Consider the following 25,641-nt stretch of genomic DNA (forward strand, 5'->3'; position numbering starts at 1 on the left):
AGATTTGTGGAGAAAAAATCGCCTAAAATGTGGATCCAAGGAACCACGTGTTTGCTGATTTAGACCAAAAAACCAATAACTATAAACCCCAAATGGTGTGAAAAGTGTTTGCAAATGCATGAGAATAGGATGGAATCCCAAACGTCTCTCCTTCCTTAAAAATCTCCACGAAATCTGCTTGAATTTTTCAACAAAAATGTTTCCCCTTGCTGGTCGGGTTTTTGAAGAAGATGAACAAGTTCGATTTTGCATGTATTGGAGAAAATCGGGTTTTTTGGATGAAATGGCAAGTTTAAAATTGCACTTTTTCATCAATAAGGGAAAATCGGGTTTTAAAAATGAAATTACAAGTGTAAAATCCACGAAAATGCACTTTATAGAGAAAATCGGGTTTTTTGGGCAATATAACAAGTTTTAAATGTCACTTTATTTCATTTCTAGACAAAATCGGGTTTTGGAGAGAGATGTGCAAGTTTAAAATTACTTGTAAAGGGAAAATAAAATCCCTACAACAAGTTTTAATAACTTGCAAATATGTAATAGGGGCTTAAAATCCCTATTACAAGCAAAAGACATTAAAGAAGGGGTTTTAGAAAAGAATTACAAGTTTACTTGTAACTTATCCAAAAAATCCCTATTTTAACTTAAAAAGCCAAAAAACATCAAGGGGGAAATAAAAAGTAAATTAAAAGTTCTTATTTTCAATAAAGTGCACTTGTAACTAGTCAAAAATTTCCCTACAAAGACCAAAACAATGGAAATCATTAAAACTTGCAATTCAAGAGAAATTTCCCACCTGCAGTTAGGGAGAAAAAACCCGAAATTGAAGGAAAGACATAGCAAACGAAACCAAAATGCGACAAAATTCAAAACGTGGTTCGAGGATGGACTGAGGATTAAGCCAATCCAAGGATTAGTCGAAATTCTACCTTGGGAAGCGTTTTGTAGAGTAAAATTTTCATTTTTTCACAAAAAATTTATGTAATGGTCCTTCATTTTTTAAAACAAAAATGAGGACAACAGACACCGACTTGGTCCTTTAGTATCAATTACCCCTTGGCATGGACAATTAATGCATTTAATGATTATTTGGTGAGATATTAAATAGTCAAGGAATTATTTATAACAACCTTGAGGAGAGCCATAACAAGAATAGATCAACCACCTACTTGCTACTTGCAAGTCGCTGATGAAAAATCATGATATGAAAAGAAACTACTATCAATATGTAATGTCCCCTTCTCATTGATGCTCTTTCAGTGGTCCATTAGCCTATTCCTGAGACCCGTAGGCTAGGTGGAATGAGGAATCAGGGTCTAGCATCGATGAAATGAGGACTTACTATTTTTAGTAAGTCAGGGAATGACCATTCTGGTGCCACTGTCCTACTGAGCCCTCCTTGCTTTGCCTCTAGACACGATGATCATATTTTTCTAAGCATTAATTCTTGACTTACTATTTTTAGTAAGTGGCTGTGTGGCACAATTCTATTTTTGGCAGTAGATAGGGTTCTGATTCTGCAGCAATTCTGTGGTCGTCCGGGCTCAGTTTCATCCTGGTTGTGATAATAATCAGTACGGGAGACATTTGCGACATAATTAAATATTATTTCTTTATCCTAAAGTTAATATTTAATTAATCTATTTATTGGCTACTAGTTTATTAAATTTGGGATTAATGCCTATTTAATCCTAAGTTTGACGAAATTCAGGTGTACTATGGGATGAGAAATATTTTAGAAGGATATTATTTCACTTTTGCATCACCATTATGCGCCTAAGTGTTTAACGTGGGTCCTCCCCCTTCTTGGGCGTGAGTTTTGACTTAGGAGAATGGGCGCTACACTTGGGTCCACATGTAAGTGGAATGAAATTCAAATGCAAGGCGTGGAATTTGGAGGGATGTCATTTGAATTTGAAGAATGAAGTTATAAATATGAGGCTTGGGCTCCCATTTGCACCATCTTTGAAAATTGCATCGTTATGCTGCCGGTTTGGCTACTGAAAATCTGAGCTTCGAAGTTGGCTTCCTAGCTGAGTCTCAATTTCGTACTTGCAATATAGTACCTAGCTGTGCCCTTGTGTTCCCATTGCAGATTGGTTAATGAGTTGCAGAATTATGGAGTGATTGATGATGGATTTGACTATTTTTGGTTGCTGGTCGCGGGACTGCTGAAAGTGAAATTTGCTCATACCTCTCAACCAGGCGACTCCATCCATCTGGGTACCGGCTCATTCTTCCTTCTATGCCATGGCAATACATTGTGTGGGTTTTTAGCTATTTTGTTTGAGCATTGTTTTTATTAGACAAAATCGAAATTCCTAGTCTAGGCGTGGGTTTTCTATGTTGCACTGGGATGCGTGCAAAATAAAAATGGGCTTGTTTGGGTTGTGGCTTTGATTAGTTGTCATCACATTGGATGTACGGGAGGATCGGGATTGGTTTGAATCAATTCGGGTAAAAATTGAGTGAGTTATGAGTGTTTTGATATTTCCATGGGCTGCTGAAACTGTACTTTCAGCCTGCAGATCAGTGTAACAAAAAATTACAGTATTGTTGTTGAAATCTGCATTTTATCTTCTCATCTCATCTCTATATTGTAAGGTTGTTTCAGTAGTACTGATCATCCCATTCTATTTGCTTTCATTTGTAATCCCCACTACATAAGTGGAAAAGGTTGGCTTGCCGCCTTCTCAGTTTTGTAATCAGTCCTCTCGCTGAATAAGTGGTCGAGTGATATGTTCAATACCATGGTCCTCCCACTGAAATATGTGGTAGAGTGATTGTTTAATGTAATGTCCTCCCGCTGAAATACACGGTAGAGTGATTGAACTTTAATTTCTTGAAATTTTCCTTGGTCGGTTCACTGCGAAGAGTTTAGTTTCTATCCTGCTGGATAAGCAGAAGGGGCTGGCTTGCCGCCCATGCATTGTAATTTTCAGTTTGTTATTGATGCTAACGATCCCTGGAACACCGTATGCTCTCACCCTCCCAGTCTGGGCTCTCGGTGAACAAAAGGTGGAAGGGTTCCCTTTCAATTGTTTTGTTTATGCCTCTAACTTTAACGAGTTATTTGTTGTGGATGAATTGTTATTGGCCTGAAAAAATCAAAAAAAAATTAGTGGGATATTACACAATACATCACTATTCTTCCTCACGTCCAAGCAATGCACTTGTAGTTCCAATTCTATGGTTAAATTTTACTTGATAAACGATTAAATAAAAAAAATAGGCACTATATAAGGGTTTCCGAGAGTTATTTTTCATGATTTAAACATGATTTCAACACCAAAAAGTTGTTGAAAATTGCAATCAATGAATTGCAATTTATTCGGTCAAAAAATCGCAACAGGGTTCAGTTTTATTAAAACCATGATTAATCATGATTTTTTCCGATTTTATGCTTCTATGGTATTGATGGCATCTATCTACCTAGTTATTAAAGTGTATGTGTGCACTTGTCTGTAGTAAATAGTTGTAGCTAGTTTTTTGTAAGTATCATATATTTTTAGATTGTAACTACTTCCTTTTTTGCATATGTTCAATATAATGTGATGCTCTCACCTTGAAAAAGCTCACCATTTTCCTTTAATCTCATTCTTTGGTTTTTACCAATATGCACTAGTGGCATGTACCACATAAAGGGAAGTGAGTTTGAAGTTTCAATACAAATGTAAAAGCATGTATTGATGCATGTTAATATACATAGGAACATTTTTCTCAAACTTAAAACATGTCAAAGGGGTTGAGCTCAATTGATTAAATCATTGGGTTCTTATTATTGAGATCCAAGTTCAAATCCCCAAAATAATATCTTATATGGCAATCTAAGGTGTGACTCTTGGAATTCAATAGTTGGCTTCCATTATTAATCATCATGCCCCCATTTTCCATAATCTATGTTGTGGTCCAAAGTGCCCATTTCATATCACTAGCATTCCTCCTTATCCAAACCTGTGTAAAAATTATTCCCATCCATCTATTTAGAACCCTGTTGATGTGCTTTTTATGCACATAACAATACAGAATAAATTACCAAAGTAATTTACCCTCTCTTGAATAAAATCACCTCAGATGCTAAGAATGAGATCAACTAAAATGATTCCAAGGTTTCTACATGGCAGGTCTTGACGAGTGGGTAAGTTCAGTGGTTGATGTGAATTGTTGTGTTTCACTTGGGGACTTACGCAAATGTTTGGACTATCATGAATGATGCAGAATAGGTTTGCTGACAACTTAAGATTTATCAATAAGGCTCTGGATTTACTTCTTACTAAAAAAAGGGGAAAAAGAATAGGGTTCAGGAAATCTATTCTAAACCTAAGAACGTAGGAAATGATGAATGGATCTAGTGGAATCAAACCAGGCAAGGTCTCACAATCAAATATTGACACAAGCTTAGTGCAATCATCTAAGGTATACTTAAAGATTTTCAGACTATTACCATCAAACGTAGACACCATCCAAGTTGATGCTTGTCAACGGACGCGTAATAGTTGAAGTTATGCTTACTTAAATTCCAGTTGACCACACAAGGTGCACTTACCAACGACAAGAGGCTAGTGGTATGGATTAAGGATTCCACACAAATATACTCAACAAATCTTGCACTCAATCTAACATACATGAAAATAAATTCTAATCTAAATTCTAATCTAACTTGGAGGAATTGAGAACCATGAATGCAAATACAACATTTGAAGAGCAAAATCACCAACAATTGAACAATGATTAGGATTCAAATAGCTGCAGCATATACCAACAATTCTACAAAAACTCTCCCTTACAAATGAGAGACAAGGGAGCATATATAGAGCCTCTTCCAAAAATGGATGGCCAAGATTGATCTAAGATCAACGGCCGAGATCATGCCAACAAAACCCTAGAATTGACCTAATTAGGGTTACATCAAAAATAGCGCCACCAACATATGGCCCAATGAAAAGATACCTAGTCATCATATAGAGAATCTTCTAGAAGATTCCTCCCTGCATCTCTCTCTCTCCTAGCATACTCCAAGAATCTAGCCAATACTGAATCTGACTCATCCATGGAAATGCTAGGCAAGGTATCCTGTTGTAAATCAATCACGTCCAGTGAATCCGAGCAAGCATTCAAAGTGTTCTCCCATTCTGGCATGAGTTTCTGCGAACTATGAACATGAATCAACGAAGAGACCAAGTCATCAATCTGACTCTTCTGCAAAGAGTCCAACTGGCAAAAATCCATAAATTTCATCTTGTCTCTTAATTTAGCTAAGTGTAAACCACTAGCATCACTAACATCAACACCCAATAATTCCTCAATCGAGGCAAGGATCTTCATCTAAATGTCCTAAATTAATCCTTCCATCTCCATACAACTCGACTGGGCGTTCTCATAAGTTGATTTCTTCACGGTTAGGGAACAATACCAGCCATGGAAATCATATCTGTCTCCACTGTGCACAATGTTCTCGTTGACCAAGGTGGAACTAGGAATCTTCTTCACTGCCTGGAGGCATGGAATAGTCTTGTCTTGAATAGGCCGGAATTCTTCCCAAACTCCCTCAAAATACTGGATTTTGAATATAAGCCCTGTTGTCCTATCATATGCATGAACAAACTAGGTAAGGAAATCATCTGCCTGCTTTCTTGTGCTTGCAATCCACTTTTCCACCTCCGAGTGTGTACCTCTCGCTACCTCACAGTGTGAATGAATTCCATGGTCAACTGCAATAGGGAAAATAAGGGTGGGATCTCCACGCCTTGTCCCTGCAATATACTCTCTGAGTCCAATATTTTCTTCTCTGTACCTTTCATTCTCCGCAACAGCTCTATCTAACCTTGCATTGATTGCCTGGAGGTTGTCACCAATCTCCTAGAATTCCTGCTCTTGTGGATGTACGACCAAGGGCGACTGAAGTGATCTGGAAATCCATAGTAGCAGCAATGTCCGCTGTCACGCCTACAATAGGAACAACAATCTACGCAATCTGCATTCCTGTCTCATCTCTAGCTATGTGCGACAAAATCTCCACTCTCTTGGGCTCCTTCTTCTTAGCACTCCTAGCTAGGTAGCCATCAATATCATCAATAGGTTGTACCTCTATCATTTGTTTACTTTTCTCCATACTTCTCCTCAGCCATTCAGGAATAGCGGCCATCTCCATACCATCATCGAGACATACTTCTCGATCAAGTCCTTTCAATGCCGAGATAACATCCTCATTGTCATTAGATTATCCCTGGTCCGATCATATACCTCATTTCCCAAACTAACTTCCAAAAGGACAGTAAGGGATTCCAGCTGATCATTATTCTCATCAGGAGGTGCAGATGTTGTTGTGGCATGGAATTCCTGAATATTCTCTGGTAGTATCACTGTGTTGGAACACTGCTGAGTCTCCTTATTCTGTTTTGTTACTTCAATCACCTCGATTGATGAGACACTGGGAGGGGGTGAAGGAATGATAAGTGGAGTGATAGTCTTTTATTTCTTCTTCACATCCTCAATCTTCTTCCCTCTGGCCTTAACTTCTCTTGGCGTGTTCTTCCTTCTCTTGGGAGCTTGACTCTCTTCGTCTGCATGAATCCTGACATCACTGACAGTCCTCTGCTCATCCTCGGAAGTAGACTCTTCCGGCTTCATCCTTTCATAAGTGAAGGGAACACCCATGTCAACTAACTTATTCATCTATATATCTACCCATAGGCGGGAGAAATTCAAGAACTCTTTCATCAATACATTCAAGTCGATCTCTTCTGACTCTGACCAATTAGGCAATAGGATTGCCTTCTTCATTTCACTCTCATATTGTGGATGTGTATGATCTCTATCATCTAATACCTGATCAGGAATGAGGAAAAGTCCACACTTCCTCATGAAATCTACTGACATTCTGAACCACATTCTTCTCTTTACTGCCTGCTCGTCCATCAGGTTAGCCCAATAATCTTCTATGTCAATCTTATGAGTGAACTTTTCTCCTCTGATCCTTCCGACCTTCTTGTCTGGATTGAATCTTTTTCTCTTCTTATACGTAGCAAATCGATAGAATGCAAGCTCCTCACTCGCAATGTTGGTGGCTATGGCGGACTGGCAAACCTCTGACGTCTTCCCAACTGAAATAGGGAATGTCATTCCTGTCCTGTGATTCTCTCTCTGGATAACATCGAACTCTAGAAGCTGTCTCGCCACTTCCAACAATATCATTCTGTCGGTAGGATACCTAGGAAGTCTGTAGGGTTCGGATTGAAACCCATGAATCCTGAGGTATGTGAAAGTGGGAAACTGTATATACCACGATCCATATTTTTCTATTAACTCTGTTGCCTCCTTGGACAATCTTCTGTGGATTCCACCTTGCAGCATCCATGTGATGTACATAGTGAATGCATCATTCACTTTCTTATAGTCTTCAATTCTATGCATGCTCAGTTGGGGGTAGCATTCATAACTCTTAAATTGTCCTTGCCCATTCCCGACTTCACATTTGCATATTAATCCTCTGTATGAAACAAACCGTGCAAGCAGGTACACCAGGTAAAAAGTCATGGCGAATGACTTGGACCGCTCTACATTCCTCAACTGAAAATCCAGATTGTCACTTATAATCTTGGACCAATTCACTAGTGTTCCTCTAAGACAATCCTAGATGAGGTAGAACATCCATCCATCAAATATTGCTCCCTACAACATCCCCATCACTTTGTTGAGTAGGAATATCAAATCACTATATTCCTCCTTAAAATCTATGCACATAATTGTCTTGGGAGCCTTGGAATGATGAGACCTAGGCTCAATCATCCACTCTTTGTTAATTAAATTCTTGCATACACCCATCTTCTTTGTGTATCTGTCTGCATAATCCTCCTTGGTCACATCCTTCATGTCTGTTCCGCGTGGAATTCCGAACACCACAACAATGGCATCGTTAGCAAGGTAGGCGATGACAATGCCTTTAGGACTCTTGATCATTCTCGTGAGCGGATCGTAACATCATGCACATTCCAGGATAAGCTCACTACACTGTATGGACTGTGGAAATCCAGCGGCATGGAAAATGTCACTCTTAATAATGTTCGCATATGCTGGGGAAGGAACCTGATCTCTAACTCCGAACATCCGACGCTGCATCTGGTCGAAGTCTAGGAAATGCATGTTTGTATCAACGATCTCCTTCCATCTGGATGAAATCTTAAACTCTGGATAAAATCCAATCTCCAGCGTCTTCAATAGTTCTTTCCTTTCCTTATATCCTAACTTTGACATCGCACCTGTATGAAGCTCGAAGTTAGACTCAGGAAAATATTCGTAATAAAATTCCTAACTTTCTAAAGATTTAGTTAATTTAGAGCATGAAGTCAGGAAAATAATCCATACACTTGGTAATTTTTAGCAATTAAGTTCAAAGTGTGACAACACTAAGGCATGGGAGCCTTCCATAAAATTCATTTAATACCTCCTTATGCTTAGAAAATATGCAAGCTAAAATGCAAAAGAGTATACCGGATTAATGATGACTAAAGAAAAGTGTGAAAGGTTTGTGTTTCCACACAATGAATGTCTGAAGACACCTTCCGCAGTCAACAATGGAGGTCAAAATTCTGAAGACAACCTGAAAATCAGACTTTTAAAACATGTTGTAATCTTCAGAAATGTGCATAATCTTGATAAAAATCAGCTCTAATGATCAAAACAATCATTTTCTAGAATGTAAGTATGGCTAATAAAATTTAGTTTTCTGAGGACAAGCCTGAAAATCGGATACTTCAGACTTACCAGCACCTTGCAAAGTGGTTTAAATCCCTGAAAATGATGAAAAATTACTAAGGAAACAACCCCAAGCAAATTCGCCAAAACTGGTTAGGTGGCTGGAAATGAAAATTTCTGAGGACAACCGCCTAACAATGGAGTTTCAAACCTGCAACAGCGATAAAATGGTCTAAAAAATGCACAGAAAACTCCCTTGAACACCTCCAAATGCTAAATGTTTAAGTTGGAATTGGCTGGGCAATAAAAACTTAAGTCTGAAAATTAATGGCAGCCATTAATGGAGGTCAAAATCTGAAGCAAACCTCAGATCTGAAGCGAATCAGCAGGCTGGAAATGATGGCAGCCAACAAGCATGCACGAAAACCATCAAAATGTGGCACCAAATCACCACCTTAGCAAAATCGAATTTTCCCAACTATGGCGTCAAACTGAAATTTGAAGATTGATGTCAATGGCCGCCTTGATCTGCAGTAGCAAGGATGGCAGCAATCTAAAAAATTGCCCAAGTTGGGATTGGATACCCAAACACAAAAAAAAAATCGCCTTAGCAAAAATCGAAATTTTCAGAATTCTGAAAAATGTTGTAAATGGCAGCTTTGATCTATAGTATTGAAGGTTTGAACAGCAAGCAAAAATGGTGGAGGAAAAATCGCACAAGTCTCCAAACATGAAATTGCCAATTTTCACCAAAAAATGCTAAAGTTTGAAAAAATCACCAAACTTAGCAAAATCGAAACTTTGAAACTGGTCTTTAATGGCAGCCAAGAGGAATAGATCAGCAAGCTGGAAAAAATGGAGGAAAATAAATCCTCAATCCTACATTTCACAAAAATGCCTTGCTAAAAAATTCGCCCAACTTGGAGAAAAATCGCTTTCATAGAGAGACCTGACAGAAATAATAATAAAATAATGCTAAGTCTCCTCTCATATACTTGTTTTCACCTCTCACTTTCACCACACAAGCAATGTGGGATAAAACACTTGTATAAATACTTGCTTGGTGAAAACCTAACTTGCTTCTAGAAGGTTCAAATATTAAATAATTATTGCAAGTTATTAAATTTTGCTTTTAAATTTTAAATAATCATTAATAATTATTTAAAAGCAATTAAAAATGGGGCTTATTTATTAAAATATTGCAATTTAAATCAAAATTAAGCCTCCAGGGGAAAATCGATATAAGTTGGAATTGAAAAATCCCTTCAAAAATCATTAAAATGTCAAAATTCACCCCATAAGGAAAATTTGACCCATGCTTGGATAAAAATCCATGCATAACTTCATCAAAATGCACACAAAAAACCTCCCAAGGGAAAATCGATATGAGCTTGGACCAAAAGTCCACACAAAAATGCACTCTAGTTGCAAAAAATCACCCCCCAGGGGAAATTCAATATTAGTCTAGATAAAAATCCACACTCAAAACTCACTTAACTTGGAAAAATCCTCCCTAGTGGAATTTCGACCTTAGTCTGGATGAAAATCCGGACAAAAATCCTTACAAAAGCTCTCAGGGGAAATTCGATCTCTGTCTGGATGGAAATCCGGACAAAAATCCTCACTTAGTTGCCACAAAAATCCTAGTGGAAAATCGACCCAGGCATGGAATCATCCTTGCATTCCAGTCCGCACCCCGGTGGAAAATCAATGGCAGTCTGGATAAATCCTGACACTTAGCCAAATTTTAGCACTTCCAGGGGAAATTCAACCCAGGTATGGATAAACAGTGGGGGGAAATAGTAGCTAGTATGGATTTCAGGGGAAACCCATGTGTGGTATGGATTTTGAGTGGGGGAATGGGTTGGGTAGTCTGGAATGTGAGGGGAAAAGCACCTCTAGCATGGAATTTGACCCTTCAACCCTTGGAATATGAATTTCTCTTAGGATTTTTCATTTTAACCACTCAAAATCACTTAGAAACATTAAATTTATACTGGACTTAGGCTAATTTTCCAAAAATATAAGCGAAACGCTAGGAAAATAATGGAATAAAGTGCAAAACCAACTTAAATAATACCTTAGGAGCGAGAAAATAACTCCAAAAGGTCTATGAATATCTTGGCACTTTAAAACCACTGATGCGCGTATTTAAAAACACGTTAACGCTCAAATAGATCTACACTTAGACAAAACTTAGGATCATTAAAATATCAACTTTCGCAACTTGATCCTATGACTTCAAAAACCTTAGACGGCGCTAGGCATGATCAAAACTCCGAGACTCGAGCACGAGAAATGCAAAATTGCCCACTAAGAAGCCAAAACCCTAACCTACAAAGTTGGCAAAGAGGGGGTCCCCATTAGCAATGGGGCGATGTGTGAAAAGGTCACAACAAACCCCAACATTTTGAAGTATAGTGGCATGGCCAATTTTCTAAGTCAGTGTAAGCCATTGGAGTCACAAAGCTTTCCTTCCCGACATGGCATTCCTCCCAAGTCTACTTTCTTCTATATTGCCATCAAAGTTTAAGACTTCCCCATTTAGACATACTTCACAACCATCCCCTGCCTTTGCTCTATTCTCCAATTGGTCTATCAAACTTGTTCATCTCATCATACCTCTCCTAAACCCCTCTCCTTCATAGTCCCTCGTTGGACATTCAAACTCAGTCTCACTAGCATGCCTCCCTTCGGAACCTTGATCCCTAACTTGTGGTATGAGTTGTACGGTATTACCAACACCCCAACTCCAACCATTCTCCCCATTTATCACTATTCATCCCACCTACCACCTAACACATCAATACATCGTAATGTTTATTCTTGAGACATTCTTTACTTCAAGGATGTAGCTCCACATGTACCCATTACAAGAGGTGAGTATACTACCCTAGGAACCATTAATGCAATAGTTAGGGTTTGTGGCGACAAATCTTCACACTATTTATGTTGGGAGTTGTTGCAAGTTTCAATTATCTTCTTCCATACCTTCCTAGCACCTCTTTGTACATGTGGATGCATATTATAGGTGTGTTTCAAAGGAAAATGGTGTCGATTGGTATGGTTGCCCCCATTTGTGTACTCTAAATGTAATATCCCTTGGCTAATCTGACCCTGTTTTTGCTTATTTGAACAGCAAAGAATATTGTCAAACATTTGGCATACAATGTTTGAAGCCGCTGTAGTGAATTCTTTCTTTGTCTTCTTTGGGTTTGTAGGCTGCAATTGAAGTTATGGAAAGCTTCTAACAATGCAAAGTTGTTATAGAAATGATATACTAGCTGTTTTAGACCTTTCCACACATATGTAATGACTGAAATTAACTAGTACAGCTAGTTGACATTAAGACAAACACTTGTCATGCATCCCAAAGTACACCTACAGCCATTAGGCATTTAAGCAAACAATTGGCATGAAAGCTAAATGGCTGATCAATGTTGAATGTGGAATATGCAAATTATATCTCCATTAAACATATGCAACCTCCAAATATTTCATGATATAATCATAATAGAAAATGATGCAATGAAGTAATGATTTTCTAATACAATGACCATAGATAGAAAACCTGGTATTTCAATGGCTGCCTTGATATATTGGTTTGATTCTCCTCATATGCAAATCCCTTGTCACATATATATAGCTGTTCAACCTCTCTAAATCCCCTTCTATAGAACTCCAACTACTGTAGCGCATTGTTCATGCGCACTGTTCACAGCACTGTAGCGCACTATTCACGGCACTGTTCACGCGCACTGTTCACGGCACTGTATCGCACTGTTCACGGCACTGTTCACGGCACTGTTCATTCTCACTGTTCACGCGCACTGTTCATGCGCACTGTAGCAGCAAGAACAAACTTGCAATCTGCTCTTAAAACCTTGAATAATTTGTTGCCAAATAAGGATGATTCACAACCAACTATAAATGTTCTTCAACAATAAACTTCAAACCCTTGTAGAAAACTTCACCAATTTGCACAAATGAAAGAACTAAAGTATTCTTTCCCACAACTGCAATAATTCAGGTGTTATTTCACACCTTCAAAATTGCTATCAATAGGAAGTTTTCGTTTCCTATGATCAAAGAAGAAAATTGCGAAAGCCCTAGGCTCCACAATAAAAATCAATCAAAATACTATTCATCAACTGGATGCCGAGAATGAACTCCTGCCTTTCCTTTTATTCTTTCCTTAAGAGAGCTCAAACACCTTCCTGGCCAATGTGGGATAAAAGATTTATTCCCACATTAAATTATTCACTTAACGCACTTTATTATATTAAAGTGACTTTATTATTATAAAGTTACTTTAGAACTTTATAATAATATTAAAATATTAAATAAATCACTTAAGTCACTTAAACTTTAATATCTCTTGATGTACTTGTCTGATTGCTAAGCCGTCTGAGCCAGGAGTCGACTCTCCCTGTTCTCCATGTGATTGGATGCCTGTCTAAAAATAGAAACCCTGAATAGTGACTTACTATAAATAGTAAGTATGTGGAACTGAGTCTAGAAATAGCTGCAAAGGCCCAATCAAGGTCGACACTGCCAATAAGCTCTGCTCAGGTGTCTTTCTATTAATAGGAACCCTGACTCTCCCAAAATAGTAACTTACTATAAATAGTAAGTGTGTCAATCTGAGTCAAAAAAACCTGTGCAAAGGCCAAAACCTGAATCCAGCTGAAGAGTAATGTCTCTAATCACCAAGTAACTGCCACACGAGGCCCTCTATCAATAATTGTTAGCCTACGAGGGTCAAATGATAGGCTAATTCTTACAAACTCTGATGCTCGCAAAATGGGGACATTACACTAAACAATCTCCATGTTGACCTTGGCCTCTCTACAAATGGTATTTTGGGTTGGAAACCTAAGAAAAAACGTCTTGAACAACCCACACAAACCCTAACCCGAAATTGCCATGAGCACTCAAGTTCAAGCGTCCGAATTTGAGGATGAAAACCCATGAATCTATGGAGATTGAAGGAAGAAAAACCCATGGATCTTGCATTAAAGGATGAAACCCATTCAGCTAGAGGAGTGGTCTCACATAGAGATCACATTCAAGCATTAATGGTGGCCAATATCCACAATATTGAGCCTACATGACACTTCTAGTTGTTGCGGATGTAAGCAATGGTGTTTCAATTTGTCTTAGTTGTTGTAACAGAACATTGTAATATTTTACAATCCATTTTAATATAATAATTGATATGTAATCCAAGTTCTCTAAATATATTGTATTCTCAATTGGGTGTTGTGACTAGGCAGTCATTGGTTTGCCATTGTTGTAACTATCAATTTTCAGTCTATCATTGTTGCAACAACAATGTTTTGTAAAGCATCTGACCTGCCTAATATAAACACAATTTGCCATTCATCTACCATTGTGGGCTTACTATTATTTGGTGAATGTAACAAAGAAAAAAAATTGTTCAATTCAAGTAGAATATATTAGTGTTTAATGTTTTAGGGTTGTGTAATTAAATCTGAAGCTTAATAATGAGTTGTGAGGTTTTCTATGAAAACATTAATATAATTTAGGGTTTGTATGGCTCTAATTTAAATGGTTTTAGTCTACTAAAATCATTTACCCTAATTTTAGCACAAGACATTACATTAATAACTAAGTCATTATCTAATATTAATGTTATACATAGCCATTTAGACCTTATATTTGAGCAGATTTCCTTAATATCCACATGCACCACATTGAATACACTCGTTTTGAAATTTAGTTTCTTGCTTAGTGAGGTGCACACCTTAGCACTAAAGAATGAACTTTGAATATGAGCAACTTTTCTTTTATACAAGTGCAACCCTATATGAGCAACTTAGACTTCGATTTGAAATTCAACTCTTTCTATGAAGGTCATGACTTAACAAACTCCACACTTTTGATTTTCACCTTTTTAAGGTGTGCATCAGAAATAATGCTTGAAATCCTCTAAATCTGCATGGCTTTGATTCTCCCTTATTGAGGTAAACACTTTTGAAAGCAGTTGACTTTTTCAAACCAATCTTGACTTCCCTTCACTCAAGTGCACACCTGATATGGGAATTGTGACTTTATTTTTCTTAATACAAGTGCACCACAAAGCAAAGAAATTGACCTTGCAATTTCCTTCATAATGTGCATATCCCCATAGTATTTCAAATTGAAAACTATACTCATTCTTCCAGATCAGGCGTATGACTAGTTTTTATACTTAGCATATTCCTCCAAAAAAACTCCTTTTTTCCACTATGATGAATGGCTTCAAGATTTCCTTTTTGTGATCCTATGAACATTTAGAAAAGGATAACAAAGATAACCACACAAGATGAAGCAAAGTAGACAAAATTTGAAACATGATTTATGTTTGGAAACCTAACAGAATTTAACTTGAAACGTGACACAATATAAAAATTTGTTATGGGTACAACAAACCACTCCAAGGTGGATTGAATCATTTATTAACTAATTTATAGTTCTAAAATGTACTTGTAGATAATAGCAAAAGTTTGAAGATAATTTATATTATTTTTCATATAACCATAGTAGAAATACTCACAGAGTACTCAGCAAGTTTTTAAAAACTCGTGACTTTTTTTGCTCTATGAATTTTTCAGCTAAAAGCTCACAAAGAGAACTCATAGAGTTTTTGTAAAAAAATCACTGAGTTTTTGGCAAGTTTTTCACAAGAAAACTTGGCAAGTCTGGTAAAAACTAGGCTGCATAAAAAGAAAGAGGCCCAGACGCATCAAAAAACCATCTAAAAATATATTTTTTCGGGGGCCCACTTCTAAACGGCAGGGGAACAAAAGTTTGCTCCATGCACCCCCTCTATCATTGGGTTTTTCTCACATATAACACCTTGTGCAATTTTCCATCATTGCCAATGCCACCAACATCTAAATCAAGGATGGAGGTCGAGCCACAACTTGTCATGCCAAGCAAGGTGGAGGAGCCATAGCGGACTCCTACGACTAGATCCTCTACTTGAAACTCACCCCTAGTTTTCACTAGAGCTGGAAAGAGGAAGATGTAAAATACTTTAATGCAGTATTTACTCTTAGTTTTATGAAAACAATTTGCTATTTTCATTTTGTTTCGGACTATAATCCACATGAAGATGCCATTTTGTACACAATTTGCATTTAAATCAATCAAATATAACTAGACTCAGATTGTTTCTTTTATGTACTCATTTATTGACTCATTGGATGCATCTCCTCATCGAATTTTGCAAAAAGAAAGCATTTCTAATGAAATTTAAGCAATTTTTTAAGTTGCAAATTTTTTGCCAAGTTTTTCCCAAGCTTTTGTCGAATTTTTGCTAAGTTGCATTTTCGAGCCTTGCCGAGTTTTTGCCAAGTACAAGTTTTTCAACTATAAATATAACTATAACACATAATATGAAAGTTTCAGATGGGTACAACAAACCACTCCAAGATGGATTGAGTCATTTATTAACTACTTTATAGTTCTAACAGGTACTTGTAGATAATAGCAACAGTGTAAAGATAATTAACATTAGTTTTAATATAACTATAACATTCCAGAAAACATTATGCTAAAAAAACAGCAAATAAATCAACAAGTGGTCAATATAGGCAATGCTAAAATAGATATTTTGTTTGCCCAACGTTACAAGGAATTAATTCTAGGATCCTAATTTCCAATGTCACCCACCGACTCCTAAAAGACTTCAATTATTTGCACATACATTAGTATTTCTGTAAGTTAAAGAATATATACAAGCTTACACACCCTACATTAAATAGCTTGAATTAAATGTCAAGACGAATGCTTTAGAATCCTATACTTGGATCATAAGTCAATAAATTATTGAAAAGGAATTATTCTTAGAAATACACTAAGGAAAATACTTGTTCTAGTATCAACAAGACCAAACAAAAAGGACTTTTCTAATGCAAAGCTTTTGAGACTTCAACTACTGCATAGGACATAATTTCACAGCATTTGAAATATAAGCTAACAAACACCGAATCAAAAGTAGGACTATAATCACCTGAGGCAAAGTTTTCAATAGTCATTAGTTGCTCTCTAAGTTGAAGTATAGGAATAACATAAACGAAAAGAGGCTTTGAAGGCTTGACCAACCCTGCCGGAAGTTTAAACTACACAAAATAAAAAAGGGTGGAAAATCAGTATCACACTAACTTAAAAGCTAATATGCAGACTTACATATTATATTGTATTGGTCAAATTGAACTAAGTATTGAAAACGATAAAATATCAAGTGTTTTCAAGAACATAAACTGAATACATCCATTTCTCCATTACGCGCTCAGAATGAAACATATTGGAATGTCAAGATTGGAATAAAAAGGAATTAGGAAATAACTCACTCCAAGTACAAGAATTTCTGCTTTGTGTCTATGCATTTTTTGTTAGATCTGCTAAATATCTTTTCTGTGTTTTATACAAAACACAGAAAAGATATTTAGCAGATCTGACAATATATATATATATATATATATATATAAAGCTGACTTAACCAAATAGAATTAAGTTAATCTATATCTCGTTTTGATATTTTTTTCTGTTAAAAACACGGTTGAGTGCTTTGTTTTGTGAATTTCCTCTTAGCTATCATTGATATGATTGCCATTATGATTAGACATCGAGTACAAAATGTAATAAATTAAGATCTGGCTGGTTGTGCCTAACTGTTATATGTTTGTTAGCACCAAACACCTTAAATCAAGCATAAATATGAATGCATCCCCCAATGTCCCCATCCCACCACCGTCCCTGGGGCATGAGGATGGTAGAGGATGTCCCCTATCCATCACCTATCCTCTAGGGAAATTGGGGACATATTCTCAGAAAATGGGGACTCATCCCATTTTTTCAGTTTAAAAAAGATAAATTTCAAAAAAACAGAAAGTAAAAGGATTAAGTGGTGACAAATGACCTCCCACTCCATCCATACTCTACTATTCCCAAAAAAAGTACTCTTGGAAAGCTATATTTAAAATATATACTGATGTCCCCTATCATCATCCTGGATATGCCATGGAACATAGCCATAAAGAGGTCCCCACTTTGTTACAAGATGTCCTCTGAATACCTACATCCATCAATCAGTAATATGGGAATTCAAATAAATAAGCCTTAACATGAAAGATCCCTACTCCAAATTTTACCCAATCTGACCCAAATTAGGATGTTAGGTGCAGTGTTTATTTGCTGATAAATTTTTGGCCAGCGTATATTTGGATGGGGTTTGACTGGTTTTTGTTTTTGTTTAAGTGGGTTTGAAGTTTTTATGCAAGATTCTTGAATATAACATTAAGAGATTGCTGATTTAAACTAATACATTGCATAACCTACAAGGAAGGTAAATAAGTAACTGTCATTTGCTTAAAAGTTCAGCATACATACCATTATCTTGAACTCATAAGTCTGATGCAAGTTTCCAGCACACAGAAAAATGGAAATCAGCTCCAATTAAAGTCAAACCCCTAAGTACATGCTAGGGTTTGAAACCCTTCTACCCAAAATAGACCAGCAAGCTGAAATAGAGCTGGAAAAAGATGGAAATGACCTCTAAAAGGTCAGCCGTGCAACCGATTGAAGAAACCCTGCCTTCTAACTGATTAATCTACTCAAAGATTCCCAAAAGAGGCTGCCATATGCACACTAAAGCTGTATTATGATCGAAACTGACACCCGGGGAAATGGGTTTTCATCCAAATCCCTCAATTCTTCCAAGACTTGGTGTTCCTGGAAGCCCAAGCTGTTGAAGTTCTCATGCAAGCTGCAGATCTGAAATATGGAGAGCTAAGAATCAGCCCAAATGTTATGAAATTCACCTTTTATAACTCTCCAAGAAATTCGATCCATGAGAGGGGTTCTTTTTGGCCTTAAGAACTTAAAATTGAGTTTGAGGGTCTCTTTCTCATTGAAAAAATGGCCCCCTTTTAAAAACAACTTGAGTTACTAGGTAGGGGTGTCACTTTTCACTATTCATCCTTATGTTTCTCTATTACTATTCACATAACGCCAACTTTAATATTTCAATTTTAACCATAGAAATAACTCCCCGCAACCAACTAGAAGACCTGCGAAACTCCTGTTGTCATTTTATGACACCCTTGGTCCATCAGTGAAAACCGATCAGAGATATGTTCCATGGACCAGCGTTGCCCCAGTTTGATCAAGAGAAGACGATGGAATCATGAAGTATGAAGTGTTGTCTTGTCGGAAGTTCCTTTCCCAAGCCTTCTCTTCCTCTCTCTTTCCCGAAACTCTGGAACACCGAGGTTCCGAAGTTCCCTTCCTTGGTCTCTTGTTCTCTTGCCTTGGAACTCTGGAACCCCGAATTTCCCAAGTTGCTAAGTCTTCCCAACTTCGATGACCCAGGTCTCCGAAGTTTCCCCAACTTCGATGACCCAAATCTCTTAAGTTCCCCCAACTTCGGTGACCCAAGTCTTTGAAGTTCCTAAGTCTTCAACTCTGAACCTCCGGAACCCCCAGGTTCCCAAGTTCCTAAGTCTTCTCTTCCTCAACCTCGGAACTCCGAAATCCCCAAGTTCACAAATTCCTAATTCCTCAACCCCGAAACTCCGAAACCCATAGGTTCCCAAGTTCCTAAGTCTTCAACCCCGGAACTCCAGAACCCCCAGGTTCCCAAGTTCCTAAGTCTTCTCTTCCTCAACCTTGGAACTTTGGAGCCCCCAGGTTCCCAAGTTCCTAATTCCTCAACCCTAGAACAATGGAACCCCTACATTCCCAAGTTCCTAAGTCTTCAACCCCGGAACTCCAGAACCCCGAGGTTCCTTGGTTCCCAAGTCTTCCTAACTTCAGTGACCCAAGTCTCCGAGTTCCCCCAGCTTCGATGACCCAGGTCTCCAAAGTCTTCCAAACTTATTTCCGACTGGTGACACTTCCGGATGGCGTGATCGACACCCAAGGCTTTAAATGCTCCAACAGTTTTGGTCACTTATGCACTTTCTTTTGTAGAGCCACAGGGGTGCATTTAATGTTTTTGGCAGGATTTCCATCAAGAGAGGTATGGGGCCATGCTTGTTGTAGTGACTTATGTCATGTCTGCATACTCTAACTTTGGAAGGTCAGTCAATCCACCCTTCTCAGGGTTGCCTTTTGTGGGTATGGCTAGGTTGCTTGCATGTACAAAAGTCAAGTGCATGCACTTCCCTGCACTTCCAGACTGACATGCAGGGGTCATGATCACTCTTGTAACCATTTTTCTATATAAAGGTTGTTAAGCCTCATTGAAAAGGGTTCTCTCCCTGCTGCCTTGAGCTTTCCTATGCTCTTCTCTTGAAGACTTGTAATTATTTTGGCATTTCTGCAACTATAAGTTTGGCCTTTGGCCTTTGAATGAATTGAAATTTCATTCTTGCCTTCCTTCAACTTATGCATGTTGTGTATGTTTCTTTACCTTCATCATAGGTGTATGTTTTGTGGCTCTTCTCTCCATATATGTTGTGTTAACTTGTTTTTCTGAGTGCGACTTGTGGGAACTCTTCTCTCCTCTTGACACTAAACAAATTCTAACCTCCATACATGCATTTGGGTCACTCATGCAACTAAAGTTTGTGCATCTCTTGGGTATTTCAGTTGATTCCTTGTGCCATTTTGGGTGGGTAGAGGAACAATCTCTTATCTTGGTGCATCACCTCCTTTGGTTTAAGCATTTCTCTCTTCCCTTTACCTCTGCAATTTGTTAGGATAGACCTAGGAGTTAGTTTTGAACTGTTGAGTTGGTTCAACACCTGCACCTGGATTGAGAAGGAAGTCGGCCTTCTCCGGAGATTCAACCCCCTTGCTCAAGGTCCCACACTTTGGGGTTGTTTCCATGTTTCACAAGATTGCTGAGTTGATAGCTCAGCAAGGGTGCGAGCTTTTGTGATAACAATTTTTGGCACACCCGATGGGACTTAATTCGACATACATGCTAAGGATTAAGTGCTAATTCTTAGTGTTTCAGCCTTTAGAGGCAAACACCTTTCAAGCACTTGGCGACTCTACTCAAAGTCCAGTTCTTGTTCATATGAAGTTCCTAACTCTGGGACCCTGGAACCCCCAGGTTCCCAATTCACCAACTCCAAAACTTCGGAACCTCGGAACCCCCAGGTTCTGAAGTGCCTAAGTCTTCAACTTTGGAACCCCGAGGTTCTGAAGTGCCTAAGTCTTCAACTTTGGAACCCCGAGGTTCTGAAATCATGCAGTCCTAAGCCCAAGCCAACTGAAGGTTCGGTGTGTTCTTCAGTTCATCAAGCCTTTGGAGGCAACACCTTTCAAGCACCTGGAAACTCTGCAATCATTTGGTGGATCTGTGGTATGTTATCAGTCTTTGGTTGAGAGGGTTCATCTGCTGTAATATCCCTTGGCTAATCTGACCCTGTTTTTGCTTATTTGAACACCAAGGAATATTGTCAAACATTTGGCATACAATGTTTGAAGCCGCTGTAGTGAATTCTTTCTTTGTCTTCTTTGGGTTTGTAGGCTGCAAATGAAGTTATGGAAAGCTTCTAACAATGCAAAGTTGTTATAGAAATGATATACTAGCTGTTTTAGACCTTTCCACACATATGTAATGACTGAAATTAACTAGTACAGCTAGTTGACATTAAGACAAACACTTGTCATGCATCCCAAAGTACACCTACAGCCATTAGGCATTTAAGCAAACAATTGGCATGAAAGCTAAATGGCTGATCAATTTTGAATGTGGAATATGCAAATTATATCTCCATTAAACATATGCGACCTCCAAATATTTCATGATATAATCATAATAGAAAATGATGCAATGAAGTAATGATTTTCTAATACAATGACTGTAGATAGAAAACCTGGTATTTCAATGGCTGCCTTGATATATTGGTTTGATTCTCCTCATATGCAAATCCCTTGTCACATATATACAGCTGTTCAACCTCTCTAAATCCCCTTCTATAGAACTCCAACTACTGTAGCGCACTGTTCATGCGCACTGTTCACGGCACTGTAGCGCACTATTCACGGCACTGTTCATGCGCACTGTTCATGGCACTGTAGCGCACTGTTCACGGCACTGTTCATGTGCACTGTTCACGCGCACTGTAGCAGCAAGAACAAACTTGCAATCTGCTCTTAAAACCTTGAATAATTTGTTGCCAAATAAGGATGATTCACAACAAACTATAAATGTTCTTCAACAATAAACTTCAAACCCTTGTAGAAAAATTCACCAATTTGCACAAATGAAAGAACTGAAGTATTCTTTCCCACAACTGCAATAATTCAGATGTTATTTCACACCTTCAAAATTGCTACCAATAGGAAGTTTTCGTTTCCTATGATCAAAGAAGAAAATTGCGAAAGCCCTAGGCTCCACAATAAAAATCAATCAAAATACTATTCATCAACTGGATGCCGAGAATGAACTCTTGCCTTTCCTTTTATTCTTTCCTTTTATTCTTTCCTTAAGAGAGCTCAAACACCTTCCTGGCCAATGTGGGATAAAAGATTTATTCCCACATTAAATTATTCACTTAACGCGCTTTATTATATTAAAGTGACTTTATTATTATAAAGTTACTTTAGAACTTTATAATAATATTAAAATATTAAATAAATCACTTAAGTCACTTAAACTTTAATATCTCTTGATGTACTTGTCTGATTGCTAAGCCGTCTGAGCCAGGAGTCGACTCTCCCTGTTCTCCATGTGATTGGATGCCTGTCTAAAAATAGAAACCCTGAATAGTGACTTACTATAAATAGTAAGTATGTGAAACTGAGTCTAGAAATAGCTGCAAAGGCCCAATCAAGGTTGACACTGCCAATAAGCTCTGCTCAGGTGTCTTTCTATTAATAGGAACCCTGACTCTCCCAAAATAGTAACTTACTATAAATAGTAAGTGTGCCAATCTAAGTCAAAAAACCTGTGCAAAGGCCAAAACCTGAATCCAGCTGAAGAGTAATGTCTCTAATCACCAAGTAACTGCCACACGAGGCCCTCTATCAATAATTGTTAGCCTACGAGGGTCAAATGATAGGCTAATTCTTACAAACTCTGATGCTCGCAAAATGGGGACATTACATCTGCTCTTTTAAGCATTTTATTAAACAAGCTCCATCTCTTTCAAATGCTTTAAAATGAGTTCATATCATGGGTGTAACTTCTATTCACCCCCATTCTATGAGAATGCCAACCATTTTTCCCCTCCTTACCAACAGGGTTGTTGTCCTCATTTTTGTTTCCAAAAATGAAGGACCACTACGTTGAAATTTTTATGAAAAAATGAAAAAAATTACTCTATGGCATGCTTCTCGAGGCATAATTTCAACTAATCCTTGGACTGGCTTAATCCTCGGTCCATTCTCGAACTATGTTTCGAATTTCGTCAAATTCTGGGTTCGTTTGCTATGTCTTTCCTTCAATTTCGGGTTTTAAAATCCCGATTGCAGGTGGAGAATTTTCTTCAAACTGCAAGTTTTAATGATATTCATTGTTTTGGTCTTTGTAGGGGAATTTTTGACTTATTACATGTGCACTTTTATTTAAAAGATGTTACTTGAAATTTGTTTTAAATTTCCCCTTTGTTGTTTTTATCTTTTTTATTGTTTTTTGGTCTTTTTTAGTTAAAATAGGGATTTTTTGACTCAATTACAAGTAAACTTGCAGTTTGGTCAAAACACCCCTACTTTAATGGTTTTTGCATGTAATAGGGATTTTAAATCCCCATTACATATGTGCAAGCAAGTATAACTTGTTGTAGGGATTTTATTTCCCTTTTACAAGTATTTAAAACTTGCATTTCTCTCCAAAAAACCCGATTTTGCCTTGCAAGTGCATTTTTGACAATTTTAAACTTGTCATTTGTCTAAAAAATCCCGATTTTGGCTTGGTAAGTGAAAAAGTGAATTTTAAACTTGCTATTTGTCTTAAAAATCCCGATTTTGCCTTGTAAGTGAAAAAGTGACAATTTAAAACTTGCACTTTGGTCCAAAAAACCCGATTTTGCTCATAAAATGCATTTTTGACATTTTAAACTTGCTATTTGGCCAAAAAATCCCGATTTTGCCTAACATGTTGAAAAAGTGAAATTTTAAACTTGTCATATCCTCCAAAAAATCCAATTTTCATTGTTTCATGCATTTTAAACTTGCTATTTGTTCCAAAAAACCCGAATTGCAAGGAAAAACATGTTTTTTGAGGATTTTTAGCAAATTTTTGTGGAGATTTTTTGGGAGATAGAAGGTGTTTTGGATTCCTCCCTATTTTTATGCATTTTCAAACACCTTTCACGCCACATGGAGATTAAGATTGCTGGTTTTTAGCTTTATAACAGCAGCCACGTTTTTTTGCCATTTGGAATGCCACGAATCAGCAATGTTATGAATCTTTTTGGCTTGGTATGCTAAGGTATTGAGGTTAGAAAGAGTCTTGGCCATTTTCCATGCCATTTCTCATGCATTTGCTGCCACGTTTTTCAGTTTTGGGCATTTTTTTCAAAAACGTGGCTAGGGTTTTGGAATACGGTTAATTTCTTTTTAAGAGATATTCTTCTTTATTTCAAAGATTAATCATCTTGTTGAAGAGACATTTTCAGTTTGAGGCAAGGTTTGATTTCTTTCCTTATTTTCTTCTTGTTTCATTTTTTTTATTTTCAAATATGTTGGTTCTTTCCCAAAAATCAGATTTGTGAGAGAGATTTTCCCCTTTGTAAAGCAATTTTAGAATTGCATTGTTCTTCCCCATTTTCCCTCTTTACTTGTATTCGGGATTTTAAATCCCGATTACTAAAATCCCGAATACAAGTAAAGAGGGAAAATGGGGAAGAACAATGCAATTCTAAAATTGCTTTACAAAGGGGAAAATCTCTCTCACAAAATCTAAATCCCGATTACAAGTTGGATGAAAATAATTGTTCTTCCCTTACGGATAAAAGATTTAACCATCTTTTGTTGAAAGTTCTTCCCATTTTCTTGAAGATGATCTTCCCAAAATCTTTCCATATTCATTTCCATCATCCGTACATACCATTTCATCCATTTATTTCACACCTTCATTCATTTTCCCCATTTAAAGTCTACCTGCAGTCAACCATCCAGAACCCGAAATTGGTCCAAAATGCACTCAAAAAACACTTGAAAATGAGTTATAAAGGTCCAATTACAAGTGCAAACTTGTAGTTACCCATTACACATATGAAGTTGCATGTTTGTTCCCCGCAATTGCAAGTTAATGCTCTTGTTTTTCCCACACATGTAATGCAACTTCCAAAACCCGAAATTCACTTGTGAGCCCATTTTTGCATCAATTTCTCTCTTCCCTTGTCAGTTCGGTTTGCACACACGATCTACCAAATCAATGGATTAAGGCATGGGCCTTATTTTGCAAGCAAATTTCGAGAATGAAGGATGATACAAAGAAGAAATACAACAACAATTCATGGTTGAGAGCATAAAATGGTTTCAAGACAAAGATGGTCATGACATAAAAAGAGGAAGGCCGCCCTTTCCCTCTTGAAAAACTAGTACTACCCCAAGCAAGAAGATAAGGATGCAAGTTCCCGTTCCGGTTCAAGATGTCTTTAGCAATCCAGAATACTTCAAACTTATAGCACCTGAAGCGACATGAAGATCATCACAGATAAAGGATGATGCAGTTAGAGTCGTATCTTTAGACACATGGAATAGTTTTAGTTATGCAGTTGTAATTTAGTTTTGACAAGTTACATGTAAAAGTATTTTTTGTAAAAAGCAAGTTACACATTACTTGCACTTTTGTAATTACATGTAAGGCAACTGCAAGTTGTGTCCGATTAGGACTGTAGTTGGAATAAGTCTTAGTTAGTTGGAGTAACTCTTAGTTAGTTATTAAGTCTCAGTTAGTTATTGAATGAGTCTTGGTGGTTGAGAGAATCTCTCAAGTTAGTTAGGATCCTCCCACCTTTTTCTCAAGGCTCCTCT

At 37.4% G+C, this 25,641-nt stretch overlaps 1 protein-coding gene across 4 annotated transcripts in view; it reads right to left on the reverse strand.

Annotated features, from left to right (window-relative positions):
* LOC131031204 (uncharacterized) overlaps positions 1 to 25,641 on the reverse strand; it is a 148,540-nt gene that overhangs the window by 47,601 nt on the left and 75,298 nt on the right. For all 4 annotated transcript variants that reach the window (XM_059218073.1, XM_059218046.1, XM_059218036.1 and 1 more), the window contains one exon: positions 16,715 to 16,823. In XM_059218073.1, the coding sequence (XP_059074056.1) occupies positions 16,715 to 16,823 (109 nt within the window). The remainder of the gene's footprint in view (positions 1 to 16,714; positions 16,824 to 25,641) is intronic.

This window comes from Cryptomeria japonica, chromosome 1 (assembly GCF_030272615.1).
Source record: "Cryptomeria japonica chromosome 1, Sugi_1.0, whole genome shotgun sequence".
In the NCBI taxonomy this organism is placed as follows: domain Eukaryota; kingdom Viridiplantae; phylum Streptophyta; class Pinopsida; order Cupressales; family Cupressaceae; genus Cryptomeria; species Cryptomeria japonica.